General features: G+C 37.0%; 2 protein-coding genes across 7 annotated transcripts in view; one reads left to right on the top strand and one right to left on the bottom strand.

Moving 5' to 3' along the window:
* The window catches only part of LOC106869723 (uncharacterized), a 91,944-nt gene extending 82,588 nt beyond the window's left edge, over positions 1–9,356 (top strand). For 2 of the 3 annotated variants that reach the window (XM_089359520.1, XM_089359521.1), the window contains exons 4-6: positions 452–535; positions 2,972–3,128; positions 5,109–9,356. In XM_089359520.1, the coding sequence (XP_089215646.1) occupies positions 452–535; positions 2,972–3,128; positions 5,109–5,154 (287 nt within the window). In that variant the 3' untranslated portion in view covers positions 5,155–9,356. Of the gene's footprint in view, positions 1–451; positions 543–2,971; positions 3,129–5,108 lie in introns of all 3 variants that reach the window. The other variant, XR_016243598.1, reaches the window with a different exon arrangement.
* The window catches only part of LOC106869725 (lipase maturation factor 2), a 78,485-nt gene continuing 62,409 nt past the window's right edge, over positions 8,693–24,768 (bottom strand). For 2 of the 4 annotated variants that reach the window (XM_014915574.3, XM_014915575.3), the window contains exons 13-16: positions 15,722–15,843; positions 13,112–13,331; positions 10,975–11,086; positions 8,693–9,553 (exon numbers count right to left, since the gene is read on the bottom strand). In XM_014915574.3, coding sequence (XP_014771060.2) covers positions 9,404–9,553; positions 10,975–11,086; positions 13,112–13,331; positions 15,722–15,843 — 604 coding nt within the window. In that variant the 3' untranslated portion in view covers positions 8,693–9,403. Of the gene's footprint in view, positions 9,554–10,974; positions 11,087–13,111; positions 13,332–15,721; positions 15,844–20,991; positions 21,031–24,133; positions 24,250–24,768 lie in introns of all 4 variants that reach the window. The other 2 variants (XM_014915572.3, XM_014915573.3) reach the window with 2 other exon arrangements.

The following is a 24,768-nucleotide window of genomic DNA, read 5'->3' as shown; positions in this document are numbered from 1 at the left end:
GAGGTCTGAAGCATGGACAAACAAAACTTGGATGTTGCCCTCATGACGGCGCCCCTACTAACGTGCGTCGTGTTTTAGCAAGGCAAGAAATGACTCTCATTCCCCCATCCGCCCTTATCTCCAAATTTGGCCCCCTACGGATGTTTTCTGTTCTCAAAGTTGCGAACCAGCCTGAAAAGTCACTAATTGCAGACGTTAGAAAGAAATTATGAAAATTCGCAAGATCTGCACGTTAATTCTGTAAACCCGTCACTTGAAGACCACTTTCCCAAACTGGAAAAATGTTGGGAACGGTGGAGCGGGTATAGCATTGGTTGTGTGAACTTTTGGGAGCAAAATTTTAAGTAAAGCTTTCTTTTATTAAAGCTCTCTTTCTTTTGGGCAAGATCTCTCCCCACTCTCTCTCTCTAACACACACATGCTCTTATTATTGTTCTCTCTTTCTTTCTAGTTCTGGTGAACAACGTGGTTGTCTACACAGTAATGTATTTCATCGGCAAAGAGATGTCTCTGCTTGTTGAGGTCCGCTTACATGGTAAAATGTAATTTTGTATTAAACTTTTTCACGAAGCCACTGAATCCTCTGACATCTCTCTTTCTCTCTCTCTCTCCCTCTCATCCCCAGCTCTCTCTATATATACATATTCTTTTCTACTTTAGGCACAAGGCTCGAAATTTTGGCGGAGGGGCCAGTCGATTAGATTGACCCCAGTACGCAACTGGTACTTAATTTATCGACCCCGAAAGGATGAAAGGCAAAGTCGACCTCGGCGGATTTTGAACTCAGAACATAAAGACAAACGAAATACCGCTAAACATTTCGCCCGGCATGCTAACGTTTCTTCCAGCTCACTGCCTCTCTCTCTCTTTCTCTCCCTCCCTCCCTCTCTCTCCCTCCCTCCCCCCTCTCTCTCTCTATATATATATGGTGATATTTTTTTCCTTCTTTGGACTTTTCTCTTTTTCCTTTCCGACAAAGACCTTTGTTCGAAACGTCAAAAACTCTTTACTGAGCCTCAAACTAATGCAATCCATGTGCACGTCCTCTTGTTGTTTCTTAGTGTTGTTATTTTTAATGTTCATGTGTTTGATTTGACTATATATATAACATACAGAAAATAAGTGATATTCAATGCTTCATAGAATATACCTGCGCTTCAGCAAATTACTGACATATTTTCTATAAGAGTTATAGAAACATTATATAATCTTACGTGGAGGCGCAATGGCCCAGTGTTTAGGGCAGCGGACTCGCGGCTTCGATTCCCAGACCGGGCGTTGTGAGTGTTTATTGAGCGAAAACACCTAAGGATCCACAAGGCTCCGGCAGGGGATGGTGGCGAACCCTGCTGTACTCTTTCACCACTCTTACTTCCTGTTTCTGTTGTGCTTGTAATTCAAAGGGTCAGCCTTGTCACACTCTGTGTCACGCTGAATATCCCCGAGAACTACGTTAAGAGTACACGTGTGTGTGTGGAGTGCTCAGCCGCTTGCACGTTAATTTCCCGAGCAGGCTGTTCCGTTGATTGGATCAAATGGAACCCTCGACGTCGTAAGCGATGGAGTGCCAACAACAACAACATATAATCTTGCAAAATTAGTAAAGGTGGCAAGCTGGGAGAGTCGTTAGCACGCCGGACAAAATGCTTAGCGGCATTTCGTCCGTTTTTACGTTCTGTGTTCAAATTTCCACCTTTCATCCTTACTTTGCCTTTACCTTTTATCTTTTCGGGGTCGATTAAATACGTACCAGTTGAGTACTAGGAATGATGTAATCGACTTGCACCTCCCCTGAGCTTGCTGGCCTTGTGCCAAAATTTGAAGCCAATATATCCCAATCAGTGTTCTGCAACACACACACACACACACACACAAATATGCGCAGTCTGGCCAACTGGTTAAGCAATTTTCTTTACCATCACGAGACTCCAGTTTCAATCCTACTGCGTAGGGCTAATGCTATTTTTCCGTAACCTCAATTCGCTCATATCTTGAGAGTGAAACTGAGTGATCAGAGATCATAGGGAAGCTGTCGGATGCATTATACTTGAAATTCAAAATGTACAACCTTATCACACACTGTGTCATGCTGATTGCTGCCTTAGCAATCCTTTTTATCTTTATATTAATCCTTTTACTGCGGAAATCAGACTTAGCCACTCAGCGGACAGTAGTTTTATATATCTATCTATGTTTAGCTGAAAAATATCATATTTGAAACTAAACTATGTTTTGTTGGGATATAACAAGTTTATTGAAGCAACGTAACTTGCAGAAAATTCCAATTCTATTTGGGGCGGGAAAGGTTAGTCTTTTTCAGTGGAATAACCATGAAATTTAATTTCGCAGTTAAAGGGTTAAAGGTACACATGTCTGTGGGATGCTCAGTTGTATTTATTTGACAAAAAAACGACTAAATACTCATTGTCGAAGCTGACGGAGATCCGTCATTAAATATTTGTACGTTGTGCCTTAATCTGAGCAAAACGTTAACACTACAATAATCTCTTTTAGAAATGCAATATTTCCAATATTTATTTGAACACATCCTTCAATACTGTACCCTACTCATTCAAGGTACCACGAAAAACAATCGGTGCACTTTGTAAAGTGATTGGCGCTAGGAAAGGCATCCAGTTGTAGAAACCATATCAAAGCAGGCATAGGAACACAGAACAGCCCTTTGGCTCGTTGTTTTCGGTCGCACCGTCCATCCCATGCCAGCATGGCAAAACAGACGTTAATTGATGACGACGACGACGACACTGTTTCAGTTGATTTGATCTCTGATCATCATCAGATGTCCTATTCATTGTATATGTGACTACAACCCCAAAGAGTAACAATGTTCTTATCCATTTGGCCATTAACGATACATAAAGTTCTAAGTCGAGAAAATTATCTCATATCTCCTCTCATACACCTATTATGTGTGCCTTCTACTTTATTTTCCTTCTCTCATTTTTTTCAGGTTGCCTTTATGCCCTATTGTTCATCATCAATTCATTTGCTACGTCACTGACGCTACCTTTCCTCAATATGATATATAAGAGGACGCTCACCTATTTCCCCGGTTCTCTATATTTTACATATGCCGCATTCTTTTTAATTGCAGCAGCTTTTCAATTGTAAGTAGGCACTGTTTTATTTTATTTATTTTTTTTATATATAAATTCTACTTACCGTTTTGATTTCTCCATGATTATTCACGGTGGTTAAAGGTGGCGAACTGGCAGAATTGTTATCAAGCTAAACAGCATTTCTTCTGTCATTACATCCTGAGTTCCGCTGATGTCGATTTAGCCTTTCATCATTTCGGCGTTGATTAAATAAGTACAAGTCGTGCACTAAGGTCGGTGTACCCGACTATCCCTTCTCCTAAAATTGCTGGGCTTGTGCCATAGGGTCGGTGTACCCGACTATCCTTTCTCCTAAAATTGCTGAGCTTGTGCCATAGGGTTGGTGTACCCGATTATCCCTTCTCCTAAAATTGCTGGGCTTGTGCCAAAATTTGAAATCATTATTAAGGTGGTGACTGGCAGAATCGTTAGCACGCCGGACAAAATGCTCAGCGGCATTTTTTAAAAAGTTATATCTGCAGGTTTTCTAAAGAAATTACAGCACTGAAAGTTACGAAGATTCGTATACGAATACATCTATATAAACAATGTGATCGAAAATAGGAATGGGTGTATATGCATATTTCACGAGTTATTGCTCCTTTTTCAGCACCGCATTCAAACCATTTACTATCCACGAACGCAATGTAGAGATAACTTTAAAAAATGATCGAATCACACTGCTAGCACACGTAGGACACACGGCATTGACTTACAAACCTTTAATATACTTGCTTGCTAATGTTTTATAAATACAAGGAATAGTTTTATTCATCAAAGTATGCACCCATATTGTCAATACACTTTTACCATTTCAGCGATAGTCAGTGGGGGCAAGATCAGGTGATTATGGTGGATGATGATGAACTTCCAATTCCTGTAATTTCGCCAATGTCATACTTGACGACCTAATATGTACGTACCAGTTGGCAGAAATGTGTTTAATATGTAAAATTGGTCTATGCAATAGTGATGCACCGATTAACTTAGTGTCTATTTAAGCAATATATTCGTGGATGGTTAATGAGTTGGATGCGGTACTGAAGGAGGATTAATAATTCCTGAAATTTGTATATACACCTAATACTTATTTTTCCATCTTCCATCGCATTTTGTACATATTTGTATACGAAATGTCATAACTTTCAGTACTCGAATTTCAATAGAAAATCTGTACAGATAACTTTAAAAAGTGATAGATAGATAGATATTCAATTGAATGGATAAACGAAAGAAAGAGGTACTCGACTCATTTAGTAGGAGTTACATACGTTATAACTCAAACCGTTTGATTCGGCCCTGTGCAACTTAGTTTCATATGCCGTCTCGACCCGACGATTTAGATAGCTGTAACGAAACTTGAAATTGTATGGATCCCGAATCAAACAGTTCTGAGTAGTATTAGTAATAGTACTTTGTCTGTTTGTTATGGCCGGTCAGAAAGTATCCGGCTATGTGCCTCTGGTCACTTGAGTCTGACGAGTGGTCTATACAGCTAAGCGCTTTATAAGCGCGAAACCAATAATTACCTCCTGACCGGCCATAACAAACAACTTTGTGTGTGTGTGTGTGTGTATACAAATATTTCTACTGTTAGATCTAATTACCCTTGGATTATCACTCACTAAAAAGACGAAATTGAAAAAAATCTGTTATCTCTCTCGCTCTCTTTACACGGTCGGTAGAAGGGGACTTAACTCATGCTCCGACTTTAAAATTGTTAGAAGTTATGGTTTAAAATTATTTTTAATACAAAAATTCACGTATTAGGAAGCAAAAAAATAATAATAATAATAATAAATGGCCGATTCCGGGCATTTTCGACCACGAGGAATCCATTGGTGCGACTCTCAGATTGCAATCTTGAAAGGTGTGGATTTCTACAGATGTAACACACACACTCACAGACTCAGCTTTACAATATGTACTGATATATATATATATATATATATATATATATATATATCCTTTCTCTATCTGTTTTCCCAGGGGAGTATGGTTTTACGAGAAAGATAAAAAGGAAAAAAGAGAATAAAACGTTTTGCATGAAACCTCAACAAAGCAGAACTCAAAGACTTTCTTAATTATGTTTCGTAGATTTACTAAATAAAGTACCTAACGTACCTTGAAGAAGAAACATTGGTAACTAGCAGCAAATAAAGCATAATGAGGTTTTCTTTCTTTTTTCATTACGAATGAATGTGAGTGTGCAAGAATTCACGTGTGTATGTGTGCAGATTGATAGAGAAATAGATATACATATGTATGTATTTTCAACTTTAATGCTATATCGCCTGAAGAAATGAACACTCACCTGATATCCATGGATATTAGAGTGGACTGTAATCATTCCAGGTGTACGGACTATGGTTACAGAAAACTTGTGAGTTGTGGAATGGCGCAGCGCGATGCATTAAAATATTTATAAATTCCATCCATGAATTATAATTATTATTACTATATTTATCTTGCGCTATATCTGCACAGCTCGATACTTTCCCATAAACTGCTGTTGCAAGTTGGAATCACTAGGCCGTAACCGACTTAGTAAAATAGAAGCTATTATATGCGTACTCAAAAACGTTTCCCGTAAACGAACTTAAAAGATATGTATGTATGCGAATTCCTGTCTGTATAAGTATATATGTATATGTATCTGCTCATTAATTGAACAGATACGCATTAACTGAGCGAACCTGAAATCAAATATCATGTAAAAGTTTAGAAGCAAGTAGCTATCACCATCGAAGGCATCGTGGTGAAGAGTGCTTCGTTGAGGAACGAGGAGTTGTCACGTAGAAGGTCTGTCCTCAACTCGCTGAGAAAGTGAAACAGTTTAAGTACCAGTTTTACTAAGCATGCGCAACTCGAGGGGCTTCCGGTGGTGAAGTCCCTTGCGCATGCGCAGAATAGTACTTCCTCAATGGCGGCTATAATTTCGCGCCACTACAATCACTAGTAATTAACAGACTTATGACGGAAGTTCAGCATTGATTAAACCGATGTATTGTAAACTGCCTGCATTAGCTAAACAGACTTATGATTAAAGTTTAACGTCAATTGAAGCCTCTGTCCAGACGTCGGACTTAATTGGGTAAACCCAAGATCAAAAAACCCCCAATAACTGAATACTTCTACGATCATGGATCCTCTGTATTTGGATAGACCTATGACCAAAGGACCGCAGTAAATGAACAGTCCATTCATCAAAGGTCCGCATTAATTGAAGAGACCTATTATCAAACGAGCCAGCATAGGACTTATTGAACAGACATATGTTCAAAGGTCGGACTTAATCGTGCAGAATTATCATCAAAGGTGCGCATTAATTAAACAGGCTAATGTTCAAAGGACTCATTAATTGCATACACACTTTAACAGCTGAACACATTTAATTTTCATTTCCTTTTTTAGATATAACACGTTAGAAATGAAGGGTTCTATTCTTAAGGATATACATAATCGATTACGTCGACTCAATTCAAATGTTGCTTATTTACACTGTGTAACAGAAATACATAACACAGTGACCTCCCTTGCGGTGAGAAAATTGTAAGAGAACTGAAATTTATTTCATTTGTTACTTATTTCAGTGATTTTAGACAAATGAAAGACAGTCAACCATGGTGTGATTTGAAATGAGAACTTAACTAACCAAATATAAAATTATTTGTAGATATTGCTTCAGTGCGCATACTTTCACATCGCAAGGGAGATCACTGTGTTATTTATAGTTTAAATAGCAATTTAAACCTCAGCATGATGAGGATTGTGAAAATATATTAACCAAAGGATTGTTTTGTTTTTTTAATAGAAGCTTTGCCTTGTTTTCCGTTCACTACTATAACATTTAAATCAAATATGGAAATGAGAATTTGTCTTTATTTAAAAAAAAAAGTTTCAGGAGACAATTTTGTTATGGAACCAATATTAGTTATTAATTTTTGTTATAATTATAACCATTATTTTTTCATAAATATGACTTATATAGTCACAGAATTCTACATAAGATGGTAACTGCCCTTGTAGTGCAAATGTATACAAATACTATTACCATAATTTCTGACATACAAGATAAATTTTTCAGACCAAAAGTTACAGCCAAAAATGGTAGCTGACTTGGTGTATAACACCAAGATGGCATTGGAGGACCAAAAATTCCATGTGAAATAGAACAGGATTTGGAAAGACGGTGAGAATGTTTGAATGTTTATATAACACATTTACACTATATACCACATCGATTTGTATGTCAGAATATATGGGATTTCAGCAACTGAGGAGTTTGAAAGGGAAAAGTCAACTCTTAACAAGATTTGAATGCAAAAAAACACAAAATGAAATAACCACAACACTTTTACTCTTTCATTTTTCCTGTTTAACTCACTTTGCCTTCTTCCAGTTTAGTTTTGCTTTTCTTTTCTTAAATAAAATAGCCATTTTTTCACTTATAATGATTTTTTAAAATATTCCATCTTTCTTTTTTTAAAGTTACAGTGCATTTATTAGTATTGATAACAGCAGGTTCAAACTTTAAAGCAGTATTTTCACTTGTCAACTGTACTCAATGGGTTCAAGAAAACTCCATTTTAACGAAAATTCTTTACAACTGTTTACTGTACTTATGAGCATTATTCACAAATGTTTACAATGCTTATAACATTGTTCACCACTGTTTACCATTCTTATGAACACTGTTCACAAATGTTTACACAGTTGTTCACTGAGATAACAAGCATTGTTCTCAACTGTTTGCAATGCTTATGAGAACAGTTAACAAATGTTTACAACTGTTTGTTATGCTATGAGCATTGTTCACTACTGTTTGCCATAGTTCACAACTGTTTGCTATGCTTATGAGCAGTGTCCATGAATGTTTCACACTATTATTTACAAAAGTTTACTGAGCAAACAAATAGTTCAGAGTTCATTCAGGTTTACTCACTGTTTACAAATGATTACCCAGTTTACAGTATTGTTCATGTTTACCATTAAAACAAGCATTGCTCATAAATGTTTATCATGCTCACTGTAAATATTGTCCATGCTAACATTGTTCACAAATATATCCTGCACTTGTAAGCTTTGCTTACAACTTTTTACCATGCTAACAACATTCTTCATAAGTATTGTTCATGTTTACAATGCATACAGTACTATTCACTGTTTGCCATGCTTACAGCATTGTTTACCATACAGTATGGTCCACAAATGCTCAAAGTGCTAATAAGCATTGTTCACACTTATATTCTTCATACTCACAGTGTTGTTCAGAAATGTTTACCATGCTTACAGTATTGTTTACAAATGTTTACTGTACTTCTAGCAGTGTTCATGGATGTTTACAATGCTAACCATGCTCAGAAGCACTGTTCACAATATTTACCATACTTCCAGCATTGTTCAGAAAAAGGCTAATAACTTCCCAAAAGTCCACAATCCTTAAAATACAATAAAACCCCCTAGTTTCCTATCAGTATTTTTTCCTTCACCTGGTTTCAGTCATTGAACTGTAACCATGCTGATAACCATCTTCAGTGGTATTGTATAATCAACTATATCCACAGCAGTAATTGTTTCATTGACATTTATTTTATCAAACTCAGAAAGATGAAAAGGCAATGTCGACTTGAGCAACATTCAAATCCTATACAAAATAGGTTATGGATAATAGGAAAGAAAAAAAAAAGGGGGGGGGAATCTATTTAGGGGGGTAAAAATACTGATTTATTGCCTATTTTTTGTCATCTTTTTTTATATATAAAATTTTTTTCTTTTTATTTTACTTTAAATAATTGTTTAGTTACATGTCAATGGTGGTGGTGGAAGTGGTGGTTGATGTTACTGTTGTTGTTTTCTTCATTATTATTGTTGTTGGTGATGTTACTGCTAACAGAGTTTTGACATTGTAAATGTTGTTACGAATGATGTTGTTGTTGGGGTGGTGGTGTAATTATCAATTACATTGCCGTTCTTTACAATATGCTGCTGCTGCTATCATCAACGTTGCTGTTAATCCTTGATAATCCGCTGCTTTTGTTGTCATCGTTGTTAATATTGAATGGTTTAGTCTATGAACTGATTTGACAGCATGTTTTTAAAGACAATGGAACCGTCTCACAGAGAATTTCACAAAGCAGAAAGAAAAGAAAGAGTACAGAGGGGAGTGTGGATAGGATGGTGGTGAGAGGAGGGAAAGGATAGAAGGAAAGTAAAAAAAATTAAAAGAAAAAAAAACCCCAAAGCAAATGAAAGACAGAGGAACATGTAAAGGGCAGCACAGCTTAAAATAAGAAATACTTAGTGACATTCAAGACAAATCCAGTACAAAATAGAGATATCGTCACAAGGAATCCATCTGGCTGTCCAACTAATTCTCGTATCGCTGACACAGATTTCATCAACCAATTTGCATTGCTATGAGACTCAACAGGCTGAAAAGTACAGAAAATAAAACAAAAATAAGAACTTCCAGTTCTTAAGTGATTTCAATTAAAACCTTTTATCATAGTTTCACAATTTATGCTCCAAATGCTAGCTTAATAACGACAAGGTTAGTTTACCAAATTCTTTGTTATTTTCAAAATTGAAACACCGGCAGTGTATTGAAACATACGTCGAGGGTTCCAGTTGATCCGATCAATGGAACAGCCTGCTCGGGGAAATTAACGTGCAAATGGCTGAGCACTGCACAGACACGTGTACCCTTGACATAGTTCTCAGGGATATTCAGCGTGACACGGCTGACCCTTTGAATTACAGGCACAACAGAAACAGGAAGTAAGAGTGAGAGAAAGAGTACAGCAGGGTTTGCCACCATCCCCTGCCGGAGCCTTAGGTGTTTTCGCTCAATAAACACTCACAACGCCTGGTCTGGGAATCGAAACCGCGATCCTATGACCGCGAGTTTGCTGCCCTAACCACTGGGCCTCCACATTAAAACATAAATATAGTAACAAAAGGGTTAATTATCTCAATTATCTAACTAAGGTGGGAGGTTCAGATCTTACTACAAGCCTGTGTTGTGCATTTTGTGCAAGATGTTTCATTCTGACTGCTAATACCAGTTCTCTTAGAATATGTCGCTATAAGTCTTTCTACTATAGGCTCAAGTCCTGAAAACTTATTTTTTTTTAGAGGAGGATCACTTGATTACAGTGTTTGACTAGTACTGGTGTCAATGCAATCAAGTGATAGTATTTGAACTCAGATAGTGAAGCTGGATGAAATGCTAAGCATTTTGTGTGGTGTGCTAATAATTCTGCCAGTTCACCATCTTAAACAAGACCTTTAATGCAAGGTTGTTATTATTATTGGGACTTGGTATATCTAAGACTACGTTATTAAAAAAATACTTTTTTGAAGAAATAGTATGTTCCCTGTTTATGTGAGTTTGTTGAAGAAAATTTGCCAATAGTTTAGTTTTTAGGGAGAGGTTAGTCAAAATTGAAACACAAGCAGAGTATTAAAACATATATAGTAACAAAAGGGTTAATCATCTTAATGATTGAAATTAAGGTGGTGATCTGCTGACCATAAGGTTGCAGGTTCAGATCTTACTACAAGCCATTGTGTTGTGCTCTTTATGCAAGGTGCTTCATTCTGTTTACACCGATTCTCTTAGAAATATGCTGCTTTAATAGAGCAAACAAGACTATAAGTCTTTCTACTATAGGCTCAAGTCTAAACAACCCCAGTACTAAAATAGTACTTTATCTTTTATTGATCCCAAAAAGATAAAAGGCAAAACTGATTTTCACAGGATTTGAAATCAGAATGTAAAAAAATGTGGCTGTATATCATAACACCCAGGCAACGCCAGGGTGCATTGTTAGTAATATATAAATTGACCAACCTCAAAGATGTTATTTTGTTGTAACCACTGCAGTAAACCCTGGTCATTCTTGTCAATTATTGGTATGTAGCTGCTGACCTTCTCCCTGGCCCACCAACTGTCTTTGGAGTATCTTCAAATGAAAAATAACTTTCGTTTTAATACAATATCAAAAATGAGATTCTGTAATATATATACGAAGGGCATCCAGCTGTAGAAACTCTGCCAAATCAGATTGGAGCCTGGTGTAGCCATCTGGTTTCACCAGTCCTCAGTCAAATCGTCTAACCCATGCTAGCATGGAAAGCGGACGTTAAACGATGATGATGATGATGTGTATGAAATTGAGATGAATACTGCAATGTTAATTTCTAATAATGATAATGATTACTGTATTTAAAAGGTTTAACAAGCCACCCAATCTAATGTCAAAATGCCTGGTCTTTCTAATGACCTTTTAAGATGAGTTCACTCTCCTGTATGCATTCAAACTAGATTCATAGTACCACCTGACTGGCCTTCGTGCGGGTGGCACGTAAAAGCACCCACTACACTCTCGGAGTGGTTGGTGTTAGGAAGGGCATCCAGTTGTAGAAACTCTGCCAAATCAGATTGGAGCCTGGTGTAGCCATCTGGTTTCACCAGTCCTCAGTCGAATCATCCAACCCATGCTAGCATGGAAAGTGGACGTTAAATGATGATGACATACAGAATCAATATTTTCTTCACTATAATTCCAATGAAATAAAATCTATTGTAGAATCAATACTTACCATATTTCTTAAGTCTATATATATTTCTATTGACTTCAAAAATAATCAAACACTTGTACTTGTGGAAAATCCATTGATATATATATATATCAGCAGCAACTCTCATTTCTAGTGGGGAGACACTTTAATGTGTCCTTGTGATTAATATATATATACACACTCTCTGAGTGGTTGGCGTTAGGAAGGGCATCCAGCTGTAGAAACTCTGCCAAATCAGATTGGAGCCTGGTGTTGCCATCATCATCATCATCGTTTAACGTCCGCATTCCATGCTAGCATGGGTTGGACGATTTGACTGAGGACTGGTGCAACCGGATGGCTATATATATACATACAGGGTGCGATGGGTAAACTGTTGCAGTTTCATATTTTTAATTTCATGCATGCACATTGTTTGTTTTTGATTTTGTCCACTACACAGTATAGTAGGGTCAGTGGGCACCGTCTGTGAGAAAAACAGCACCATGACACAATTCACTCTGCCAGAAATTTGGAAACAACATGCTGTACTGCTTGGCATTCGCGTAGGAAGCTCCAATACGAACATTTCAGAGTGTTTGGGTGTTAATCTGAGGACATGTACACAGAGTGATAAAAATCAAACATCCAATCAACATCATGGTGTTTGGGGTGATCACTAGTGATAGCGATGTTATGCCTCCATTCATCTTCCCACAGCCTCAGACTCAACACGGAGGCCTACCTCAAGTGCCTGGAGGAGGTAGTGCTGCCCTGGGTCAAGAGGGTGGCTGCTGGAAGACCCTATGTCTGGCAACAAGACTCTGCATCTTGCCACACAAACAGGAGAACCCAGTCACGGCTGTCGGACAATTTCTGTGACCACATCATCCCTAACATCTGGCCACTTAACTCCCCAGACATAATAATCCCCTTTTAGGAGTTTCTTTGCTGCATTTTTGAGTATGCAGTATCATGGTTCTCAGCCAAGCAGAAACATGATATAACTGGGAAGACGAACATGTGAGTTGTACCTCATCGTTCAACCAAATATTTACATGCCATAGGGCTGCTTGATCTGGGCTGACCTGGGGCTGCCAAAAGCAAATTAGGAACCCCTACATGGTCACTCCATCTATTAGAAATAGCAGCCAATTCTTCATATCACACACTAATAACTTTAAAAAGGAAAAAAAAAACACATTAGACAGTGCAGTTCTAGATTTTAAAATGTAGGATGCTCAAAGTTGGAAGCCTACCAATCATAGACCTACTCGACCAGGACTGACTTAGAGTTAAACAACTTTAGACTGGTTGTATTATTTTATCAGCAATGGAAGACAAAGAAAAATGAGGTGACAGTGGCTATCTGGTAGAATATTCCACCTGCACGTCAAAGGGTGAGAGTTGAGAATAGTAACACCTACTTTTTGCTCATGATGTAAGGACTTGTGTAGTGATAATGGTAAAGTGTGGCACGCAAGTAGACCGGAGGTTTGTCTGGGAAAGGATTCTCATCCATAAGCTCTAATACTTCCTTTTGTCCAGTTAGCAGCCGGTAGCAAAGTGTTAAGAGCCATGGATTGTTCTGGAAGTCACTCAGTGCAGCAAACCACATCTGCCAATCCAAACGCGGTTGATGAGGTGCTATGGAAATAAGGATGAATAGGTTTATGTAAACAGTACAAAGGTGAAATACAAAAGAAAACAAACAAGGAATGGTGGATGGAGGTCGTTACATAGAATAAAAGAGTGACATCAACAACAATGAGAAAGACATTAATAGACAGATAACAATAAATATAGCTATAATTATCGCCAAGCCAACATGGCAGTCCCAAATATAGGACAGTCTCCTTTAGAGAGACTTAGAAATATTAATAATAAATATAGCACAATAAATAACTGGCACTTCGTTGGTTACAATGACAAGTGTTCCAGTTGATACAATCAATGGAACAGCCTGCTTGTGAAATTAACATGCAAGAGGCTGAGCACTCCAGACACATGTACCCTTAACTCTTTTGATACCAAACCGGCTGAAACCGCTTCTGGCTCTGTAGTACAAATGTCTTATTTTCATAAGTTTTGAATTAAAATCTTCCACCAGACCGTAGTCACAATTTATGACCCTAACACCAGCTTAATGATAACTAAGTTATTTTACTAAATTATCAGTTATATTTAAAATTAATTGAAAGAAACATGGAGCATCTCAAAATAGATATAGTAACAAAAGGGTTAACATAGTTCTCAGGGAGATTCAATGTGACAAGACTTGCCCTTCAAAATATTAGTACAAGTCATTTTTGCCAGCTGAGTAAACAATAAATAGCAATAACAATACAGAACAAAGTAGTACTAGCAAGAAAAGATCCCCAAAATGTTGAAAAAGCGACCACACAGATTGATGAGGCACCACAGATACAATCCCCGATTAACATCCAAAGTAAGTACCTTTCCCCCATTCTTTCTGATACAAACTTCCTCTTTTAAAGAGATTTAACATGGTAATAAAAGGGTTGAGTGTATATATTTAATACTTTCACAGTGAAATTAAATTCCCTGATTATTCCAGTAACGATGCTAAAGATCTATCAAAAAATAGAATTGGTATTTTCTGCAAGTCACATTGCCTCAATAAACTCGACAAATCTCAACAAAAATAGTTTCAAACATTGACATTCATCAACGAAAGATAGATTGGTATATATAACTGCTTTCTGCAGTTAAGGGTAATGAAATTTTGAGTGGATATATCTACTTTCTGCAGTAAAAGGATTAAATTGATGCCTTTACTAAAACCAAAGATTTTAGAAGATATAAATTCCATTACAATTTCATAAGCCTCAGTTAAAACACAAGTTTAAATCTATCAATAAATATTAAAAATTATTTTAGTAACATCTTTGCCATAATTATTTTGAAAATTTAACAAACCATGAATAAAATAATCAAAATAATTACTTGGCTAAACTCATTTTAAAATATTAGGCGCAGGAGTGGCTGTATGGTAAGTAGCTTGCTTAGCAACCACATGGTCCCGAGTTCAGTCCCACTGCATGGCACCTTGGGCAAGTGTCTTCTACTATAGCCTCGGGCCGACCAAAGCCTTGTGAGTGGATTTGGTAGACGGAAACTGAAAGAAGCCCGTCATATATATGTGTGTGTATATATATATATATATATATAGATATATATATATATATATACACATATATGTTGGTGTGTCTACGTCCCTGTCACTTAGTGGTTTGGCAAAAAGAGACCGATAGAATAAGTACTAGGCTTACAAAGAATAAGTCTCGGGGTCGATTTTCTCGACTAAAGGCGGTGCTCCAGCATGGCCGCAGTCAAATGACTGAAACAGGTAAAAGAGAGAGTAAAAGAGTAATTTCAAAACATCTAGCCAGTCTAAATGTTTACTTAAATGACTCCCTCTTCTAAATTCCAATTAAGGATATTTTTTTAAAATTATATAAAACATAGTCTCATAGGTTATTTACTACTTTTCCAGATCGTAGATTCCATCATTTATCTGTCTAATGTCTGTTTGTCCATGGGTTGGGACAGGACTTTACAGCTAGATACTTTCTTTAACACCAATTCTTAACCCATTTTTCAGCTTAGGGATTCGTTTTCTATAGCTCTTAGAAAGTGCAGAGCATCTGGTCCTAGTGTAAACAAGAAATATTAATATCATACCACAAGCAGTGATAAGTGAATCTGTGGGGTGTCAGTATTCACCCCCCCCCCCCGCAAATTCCCCATACACACATGCTATAGGCTTCCTACAGTTTCTATCTAAGAAATTTGCTCACAAGGCATTGGTCAGCCCAGGGCAACAGTAGAAAAACACAAGCTGAAAGTGTGGTGCAAGAAGATTGAACTTGAAGCCATATAGTTGCAAAGCGAACTTCTTAATCATACAACCAAGATGGTCTTTGGAAATATATCGAAACATCTAGCGTGAATTCTTGTTAGAATTATGGTTATGATAGGTTGAAAGAAATACTGTGATTCAAGCAAATACTTACTGACAATTGGTGGACTTCGAGAAACATTTCCTGGTTTGTAAAGAAAATGGTATTCTTTCCATGCTTTCATATCATTGCTCCCTTCAATAATAACCTCAGGTCGGCCACCAACACCAGTCATCCTAAAAAAGTCAGAAAAAAAAAAAGAAAAGAAAAGAAAAAGGGGAAAACATCCCAATATATGTCTACTGCAAGAATTCTGCAAAATACAAATTTGCTTTCTGTGAAAAAAATAAAGTAAAACTGCCATCCAAACATTATATATATATACACACATATATATATTTATATATCAGTTCTTAATAAAAAACACGTTTATTGCAAGATTGTTATTGAGATTTCAGAGAATCATTTTAGTTTGGACTATACACATATATACAATTGTCTTAACTTGTACATTCTGTATAACTGTAAGGTTTATTCTCAGATCAAATACATAGTAAACTTGATGAAAACAAATGCCAGTGATGAGTAGATAATGGTCTTTAAAAGCTCACTGCCCCCTTTTTACTGAATGACAATTAATATTACCACGTACCTCATGTTCTGTATAGGAAAAAAAAAAATTAATCAACAAAGCTAATTTTGCAGAGTTGTTTTATTTTCCATATTTTAATATCTCATCATCCAATATGCTTCTTTTTAGACGTTTCTATAGACTAATGCCTTCTACATTAAATTTTTATGAAACTTATTAACTCTTGATAGATATCAAGCTGCTCAATACTAAACCTGGTTCTATGATACAAATTTCCTGTTTGAAAATTATCTTCATTAAATCCTTCCATCTAAATTTCATGTTAATTTACGTTACAAACACCAGTTTAATAATGACATTGTTATTTTTACAAAGTTCCTCACAATTCTAAGCTTAATGGAAGCAAAGGGAGTGTATGTCTATAGAAATTTGGTAATAGAATGGTTGGAAAGTAAAGACTTATATGATAATAAAACTATATTGGACCTAGTCGTGTCATCAGCACAATGTCCAACTCATATTCTAATCCAAAAATTTTCTTTATTTCTTTTGAAACTGTGCTTCAAATAATATTGTATTTGGTTTAACCCTTCATGCTCTGTTAAATGTAATGCTTATTTATTCAAATTGTTTTGAATTAATCATGTATTATCTCATAGCTTCAAGATTTCAATGCTGCAATAGTTTATTTCTAGAATGACATTGTAGGGTAGGTGAGAGAGACCAAATCTGGCCAGCTTGAACATGAAACAGGTACAATATTTGGGTCTGATACGACCAATTTAAATGCTAAAGGTTAAATATTTCATATCTAGACCCCCCCCCCACAATTTCTCTAAATACTTAATATCCTATATAGTATCTCCTTGACATTTCCACTCCCTTGTGAGCTCACAAGCACTCCACTATGCTGGAAGGGGTGCTGTGCCCCATGTTAAGAACCACTAATTTGGGATGTCTAGCCTGTTTGGCTAGGATTTTTCAGTTTCTGCAATAGAACCTATGTCTTTGGAACTTTACAGAACCTGCCATTTTTTCTGGATGAACAATCAGGATTGGAGCACACAATGTAAACCTTTACATTACTATATTTCTGTTGGAATACACTGCCTTTATCTTTTATCTTTTACTTGTTTCAGTCATTGCACCACAGCCATGCTGGAGCTCCTTGAAGGATTTTAGTCAAACAGATTAATCCCAGGACTTATTTTTAAGTCTAGTACTTACTGTATTGGTCTCTTTTGCTAAATGGCGAACTTACAAGAAGGTAAATAAACCAACAAGGCTGTCAAGTGGTGGAGGTGAGGATGGACACGTACATACACGATAGTCTTCCACACAGTTTATGCCTACCAAATTCACTCATAAAGCATTAGTTGGCCTAAGGCTATAGTAGAAGACACTTGCCCAAGGTGCTGTGCAGTGGGACTGAACCAGAAACCATGTGTTTGCAAAACAAACTTCTTAACCACACAGCTCTTTGTTTAAATTAATTTTGAAAATAATGAAGGAGTTAGTAAAATAAGTAATTATTAAACTGCTTGATACATAAATTAACCTGAAATGTTGATGGAGAGCTTTAATTCAAATCATTTTAACCACTTTCTTATATTTCTATTGGAATACATTGTCTTTGTTTCAATCAATTTTGAAAATGAATAATTTAGTAATTAAGTAAAATAACTGCTATTATTAATCTGATGTTTGAGACACAAGCTAACATGAAATTTTAATGGAAGATTTTAATTGAGATCATTTTTAAAACAGGAAGTTTGTAACATAAGACACAGATGTGGTCTAAAACAGGTTTGGATCAAAAGGGATAATATGAATTAACGGCACTGATTATTGACCGAGGATTAAATGGAAAATACATGTTTATTGTTCTTTAAACAAAAAGAATGCACTAACATAAAAGGCACACAAATGAGAGACTCCTAACATCTTTATGCTTTCCCATTTGTGATTACTTTATATTAAGGTTTAGCAACTTTAGTAAAGTATTTGATGTTAAAGCAATTGATTAAGACACATCAGAACATTTCATAAGAAAGGTAGGTGTATATAAAATGTATCTTTTTTATAAAAAGGAGGTTAAAACAGTTGAATACAATTCATAAAAACATCATTCACTAATAATGAGTAATTTTTCAAGACACACTACTGCTGAAAACATGGCTGCCTATTGATACTATTATAGACTATTGAACCCATATGAATTCTCCACACATACATATACACATATAAGAATACATATATAGAGATGGATACTTACACACACTGTTGTATAGTGAAACTGTACACCCCCTCCCGGTAAAAAGTGGTTGTAGCCAGCCATTATAAATAGACCAGTAGCTGGTCGACAGCAAGAAGGTCAGAAAGTCAAGAGTAGTGCAGACTGTGTTGATAATTTGTGTTTGTGCTGATATAGTAATTATATGGTGATACTGAGTGGACATTATAACGATCCAACCTTTTGGGGATAATAACACTGTACAACTGGGGGTCATACAGTGCCAAATAGAAACATTCTATTGATGACTTTGGAGTGTCGACTGTCATCAAAAGACTGCTTTACAGCAGTGCTGATGACGAAAAATAAGTTTACAGAGTGAAAACAAAAAAAAAAAAAACATTCACAAAGGTGCAAGAGTGGCTGTGTGGTAAGTAGCTTGCTTACCAACCACATGGATCTGGGTTCAGTCCCACTGCGTGGCACCTTGGGCAAGTGTCTTCTACTATAGCCTCGGGCCGACCAAAGCCTTGTGAGTGGATTTGGTAGACGGAAACTGAAAGAAGCCTGTCGTATATATATATATATATATATATATATATATATATATATATATATGTATGTATGTATGTGTATATGTTTGTGTGTCTGTGTTTGTCCCCCCAACATCGCTTGACAACCTATGGTGGTGTGTTTACGTCCCAGTAACTTAGCGGTTCGGCAAAAGAGACCGATAGAATAAGTACTAGGCATCCAAAGAATAAGTCCTGGGGTCGATTTGCTCGTCTAAAGGCGGTGCTCCAGCATGGCCACAGTCAAATGACTGAAACAAGTAAAAGAGTCTGGAGAGTTTAAACTAATTCACATGGAAAATTAAATACGTCGACAAAAAAGAAACAAAAGTCTTGTGTAAACTTATGAAAATCATAAAATATGGAAAACTTGTTAGCTGGGATAGTTGGGTTGCAAAAACAGCAACAACAACTCAAGGAACAACGAGAACAACAACAAGGATTGCAGCAGCAAATGTTACAACTATTGAAGTTGATAACCAAATCAGAGAATGCATTTTCACCTGACCATGTAGTAAATTCCATAAGCGAATTCAAATAGGACTCTCAAGAAGAGACTTACTTTCGAAGATTTCAACAAATTTTTGAAAAAGAATATCAGGACTGGACGGACGAAACAAAAACACGGTTAATACAAAAAGTCACTATCTAGGGAGATGAACTGGTGGAACTGTAAGAAATTAGGTTGAATGCCTTGTGGTGTTTGTTCTGGTTCTTTGCGTTTGGAGTTCAAGTCCCATTATGATCTATTCAGTTGGTAAACTTAATCTGTTACCCAACTTAACACTATCACCTGGTACCTTGGGTTCCTTGAATGGACCGCATTTCCGCTGCAAGAATTCAGGCCAAGTATCCAGTTTGAGGCTAATTTTCTTTCTCCATCTATCTCTCCTACCGGTAATGGGGAGCCCCATACAGAGTCAGTGGTTCTGCCTTCACTTTTAACTGAGAGATAAAAAAAAAAAAAGAAAGAAAGAAAAAGATTTATGCTGCAAGCACCACTGAAACTAATTGTTGTTGTTGGCACTCGGTCGCTTATGACGTCGAGGGTTCCAGTTGACCCGATCAACGGAACAGCCTGCTCGTGAAATTAACGTGCATGTGGCGTAGTTCTTGGGGATATTCAGCGTGACACAGTGTGACAAGGCTGACCCTTTGAATTACAGGCACAACAGAAACAGGAAGTAAGAGAAAGTTGTGGTGGAAGAGTACAGCAGGGTTCACCACCATCCCCTGCCGGAGCCTCGTGGAGCTTTAGGTGTTTTCACTCAATAAACACTCACAACGCCCAGTCTGGGAATCGAAACCGCGATCCTATGACCGCGAGTCCGCTGCCCTAACCACTGGGCCATTGCGCCTCCACACTGAAACTAATGATCATACAAGAACAGACAGTAAGCAAATTAAAGATGTTGAGACTGCCACTGTGCATGCTGGGATTGCACAGTATGGTCTCCAAAAGACTAAATCAGGTTATGTATGAAGCATTGGACTGGGTGACCACATCTAGTACATGTCACAGATATGCTTGGACAGGGCAGACCAGTGTTATGCACAGACAACAAAAACAGGAGTTGAACTGCTTCCAACTCTGACCAATTAGATGTTTATAAATTACAAACTAGAGGATATGTCTCCAGTGCCTACATTTAAAGTGTGCTGCATTCAGCTAAAGGAAACAGTGTATGAACAATGATGACTAATCAATAGAGTTGATTGGAAGATAAAGGGTGAAGTGTGGTTACTGCAAGGGATTGAAGCAACGTGGATCATTAATGTGAAAGGTCTAATGAGTGCTCTTTAACTTATACTGAAATCAGCTGCCTTTCTTAAGCAGAGAAGTAATACTCTGCAATTATGTTGATTACTAGACACTATTAACTAAGATCTAGAGGACAACTGAAATACTAACATTTAAAGCAGTCACAACAATGAAGGCTGCATGGAAAGGATTGCTATGCTGATAATGGTTGTAACACTGTCTTACCTGCCTCTGACACCCCTCCCAAAGAAAGGAGTAAGGTCCCTAACCAGATGAAAATAAAAAATAAATAAGAGGTGAATATATATACAGAGAGAAAGAGAGAGAGAGAGAGATAAATAGGTAGGTAGATAGACTAATATATTGCACAAGAGAGAAACTGTGATAGTATATATGTGATTCACAGGACGAATGATGCAAGACATGGTGGAAGAGGAAGACTAAAGAAAACATGGGTAGAAGTGGTGAGTTCAGATTGCAGTAGAGAACAACTAAGAGAAACGTCTATATTTAGCAAGGACAGGAAGCAGAAAATAAGTGGTCTGCACATTTTATGCAGTGTAAGAACCAGAAGCAGGAGATATTCTGGAATGCAAGGTTGTGTACCAAAGGTTATCACGATATAATTAGTGAGAAGTATGTATGGAATGATAAAGGCCACATTTCCTTACTGATACCAAAAAGAAAGAGGCATGGAAGCATTATATTGAATAAGGCCAAACAAATGGAAGAGAGATGGTCTACTGTAGGTAGACCCAACAGTGGGACCAACTGTATAAATTGATAGCAGTATGGTTTGCAAGTGTAATGAAGAATACAAAAGCATTGAAGACAACTGGACCAACAAAATTATTCTCAAAGAGACACTTAAAATATCTGGTAAAGTCAGCCGCATGATAATCACTCACATAATCAATCAGGCAGCACACAGGAAGATGCCGTTCCCGGTGACTAATGAAGCAGCGACAATGTCAGCCGCTACAAAGGCAGCAGAAATATTTCATGGAGGACCAACTACAGTTGCAACAGAAAGACAGCTCAGGTTATGAAGTTACAGAAAGAATTATAGCATAATTGAACAGAAATAATTTAACTTAAATGAGATATAATTTGACTTTGTTCCAGTAAAGCACAACAAATATTATCTTTCTATTGAGACAAATGCAAAAATATTTAACTAGGAGTAAGTCTCTATACCTAGCATCTGTCAACTTAGAGAAAGCCTTTAACCCTTTTGATACCAATCCAATGAGACTGATCCTGGTTTTATAATATAAATTTCATACTTAACTGATCCCAGTAAAACCTTTCCATTAAAATTCCATGATAATTTATGTTTCAAATACCAGCTTCATAATGACAAAATTGTTTTACTAAATTTTTGACATTTTCAACATTAATTGAAACAAAGGCAATACATTTCAAAAGGAATATGGTAACAAAAGGGTTAACAGAGTTCCACACTCTACAGCCTGGTAATCACTAAGGGAATTATGGGTAGCTGAATGGTTTGTAAGAGATGTACAAGCCACATTGATACAGAGTCGACAAAGTGAGAGTCAGTAATGAGTTTAACAACAAATTTAACATGCAAGTAGAAGTCTAACAAGGCTCAGTTCTCAGCCGAGACTTATTTGTTGTAGTTCTCCAAGTCAAAACAGAGGAGGACTGTCTATCTGTGGAAGTTCTAGTATGTTGAGGACAAAGATCTTATAGCTAAATCTGTAGAGGTTTTAGACAAGAAATTTAAGACATGAAACAAAACCTATCATTGAGACCTCAAACCTTTACCAAGCAAAATATCAAGGATGTGACAACCGGGGAATAGACAGAAAGGACAGCACCAGCACTGATGCCAGGATATGATCTCAGCTGAGTAAACTAGAGCAATGAGAAATTTAAGTATTTTGCTTGAAGAAACAATGGCCTGCTGGGCCAGGAATTGAATCACACGATCCTGTTGCATTATGCTAATGAACACAATGCCCAGATCACTAGGTCACTGTATAGCAGTGGTTCCCAAACTTTTTCAAGCTGCTGCCCCCTTCGTACCTCAACCCCACTCACCACCACAAACATAAACCACTTTCTGCAGCAAATTCAAAACAACTGTATTTCACAAATAAAACTTAATCTAATCAACCCCATTATTTTCATTGCCCTGCTCCCGCCCCAACCCTTTGGTCACCCCATTATCACCCAACTTTTCTTCAACACCCCACTGGATATTTCCATTGTCCCCCAGGAGAACAGGGCAGTACCATCCACTTTGGGAAGCGCTTCTGTATAGTTTCTTATTTCTTTATTGCCCACAAGGGGCTAAACACAGGGGGGACAAACAAGGACAGACAAACGGTTTAAGTCGATTACATCGACCCCAGTGCGTAACTGGTACTTAATTTATCAACCCCAAAAGGATGAAAGGCAAAGTCGACCTCAGCGGAATTTGAACTCAGAACATAGCGGCAGACGAAATACCACTAAGCATTTCGCCCGGCGTGCTAACGTTTCTGCCAGCTCATCGCTCCTGTATAGTTTCAAACAAGCTACTTCGCTCCTAAAATATTGGTCAGGTTGAGACCAGAGTAAAAGGCACTTGTCCAAAGTGCTGTAGAGTGGTATTGAAACTAGAAACAAACGGTTGCAAAGTAAATTTCTTAAACACACAGCCTTACCTGTATCCAGTATGTTTCACATAGAAATATGTATGTAAATGAGTATCTTTTCTTACGAAAAATAGTAAAGGATAAAAGGAATGGGGAAAAGCAACATAAATGTATGGAAACACACAACTACCAAATCAAAAATACATCCAACATATGCAATATTTCCGTATATACACACACACACACACATATATATACATACACGCAACAGCAACAACGACCACACATCAAACAGTATAGTTTCTACAAACAACAAAGGTACAGACGCACACACAACTACGAAGTCAAAAATACATACAACATATACAATATTTACGTTTATACACACACACACACACACACACACACACACACATATATATATATATATACACATACATGCAACAACTACCACACATCATACAGTATAGTTTATACAAACACATCAAAGGTATACACACACACACACGGCAACACACATACACACAATTACAGCAAAACACACAAACAAAACAAATACAGCAAAAGACACGCAAATACAACATATACACAACAACAAGACACAAAACAACAACACACCCATACAAAATACACACTTTTCCAGAAAGTTGCCATATTAGATAATAGCTGTAGTAGGAAGGAGGAGTGGAAAAGAGGTACGGTAGAAGGCAGTATAGTGGGCAGAAGAGTGTTAAAAGGGAGGAAATGTTAGCTGGTCTTACACTCTGAATAGACCATAATGGCTTGTTATTTCAAGTCTGTCTAATCTGCTGTGTAATATCTTTAAGCGTGCTGGTAACTTAGAATTACTGCCAACATCTATGGCTGTATACGGTACCTGAAATCAGAAACATGAGTCAGTAGAGAAACAAGGCAAACAGCACACTAAACTAAGAAAAAATATTTAGGTTATGATTCTAATTATTACGACTATAAGCCTACCATTACATTTATTGTTTAGAGATGAAAGATTCTTTATCATTTTCCTTTGAATTTATTTTTATTATTTATGTATTTTTGGCAGGGGTCATGTGGTCAAAAAGCTTGCTTTGCAATCACACAGCTCCATTTCGATGCTTAGTGCATGATGCATTAAACAAAGAGTGTTCTACCATAAACTTGACCTAAAGCCTTGTGAGTAACATTTGGTTGAAGGAAACTGTTCAGAAGCCCTTTAAATGTGTGCACAGGTACATTGCATGCATGCATATATATATGTGTGTGTGTGTGTGTGTGTGTGTGTGTGTGTGTGTGTGTGTGTGTGTGTGTGTGTATCATTGTCTTCTTTGTTTCAGACATTAGACTGTGGCCATGCAGGGACACCACCTTGAAGATATATATATATATATATATATAT

The sequence above is a fragment of the Octopus bimaculoides genome, chromosome 11 (genome assembly GCF_046866305.1).
Source record: "Octopus bimaculoides isolate indiv1 chromosome 11, ASM4686630v1, whole genome shotgun sequence".
Taxonomy (NCBI): Eukaryota; Metazoa; Mollusca; class Cephalopoda; order Octopoda; family Octopodidae; genus Octopus; species Octopus bimaculoides.
The sequence above is the reverse complement of the archived record's forward strand: the minus strand, read 5'-3'. Positions and strand labels throughout refer to the sequence as shown.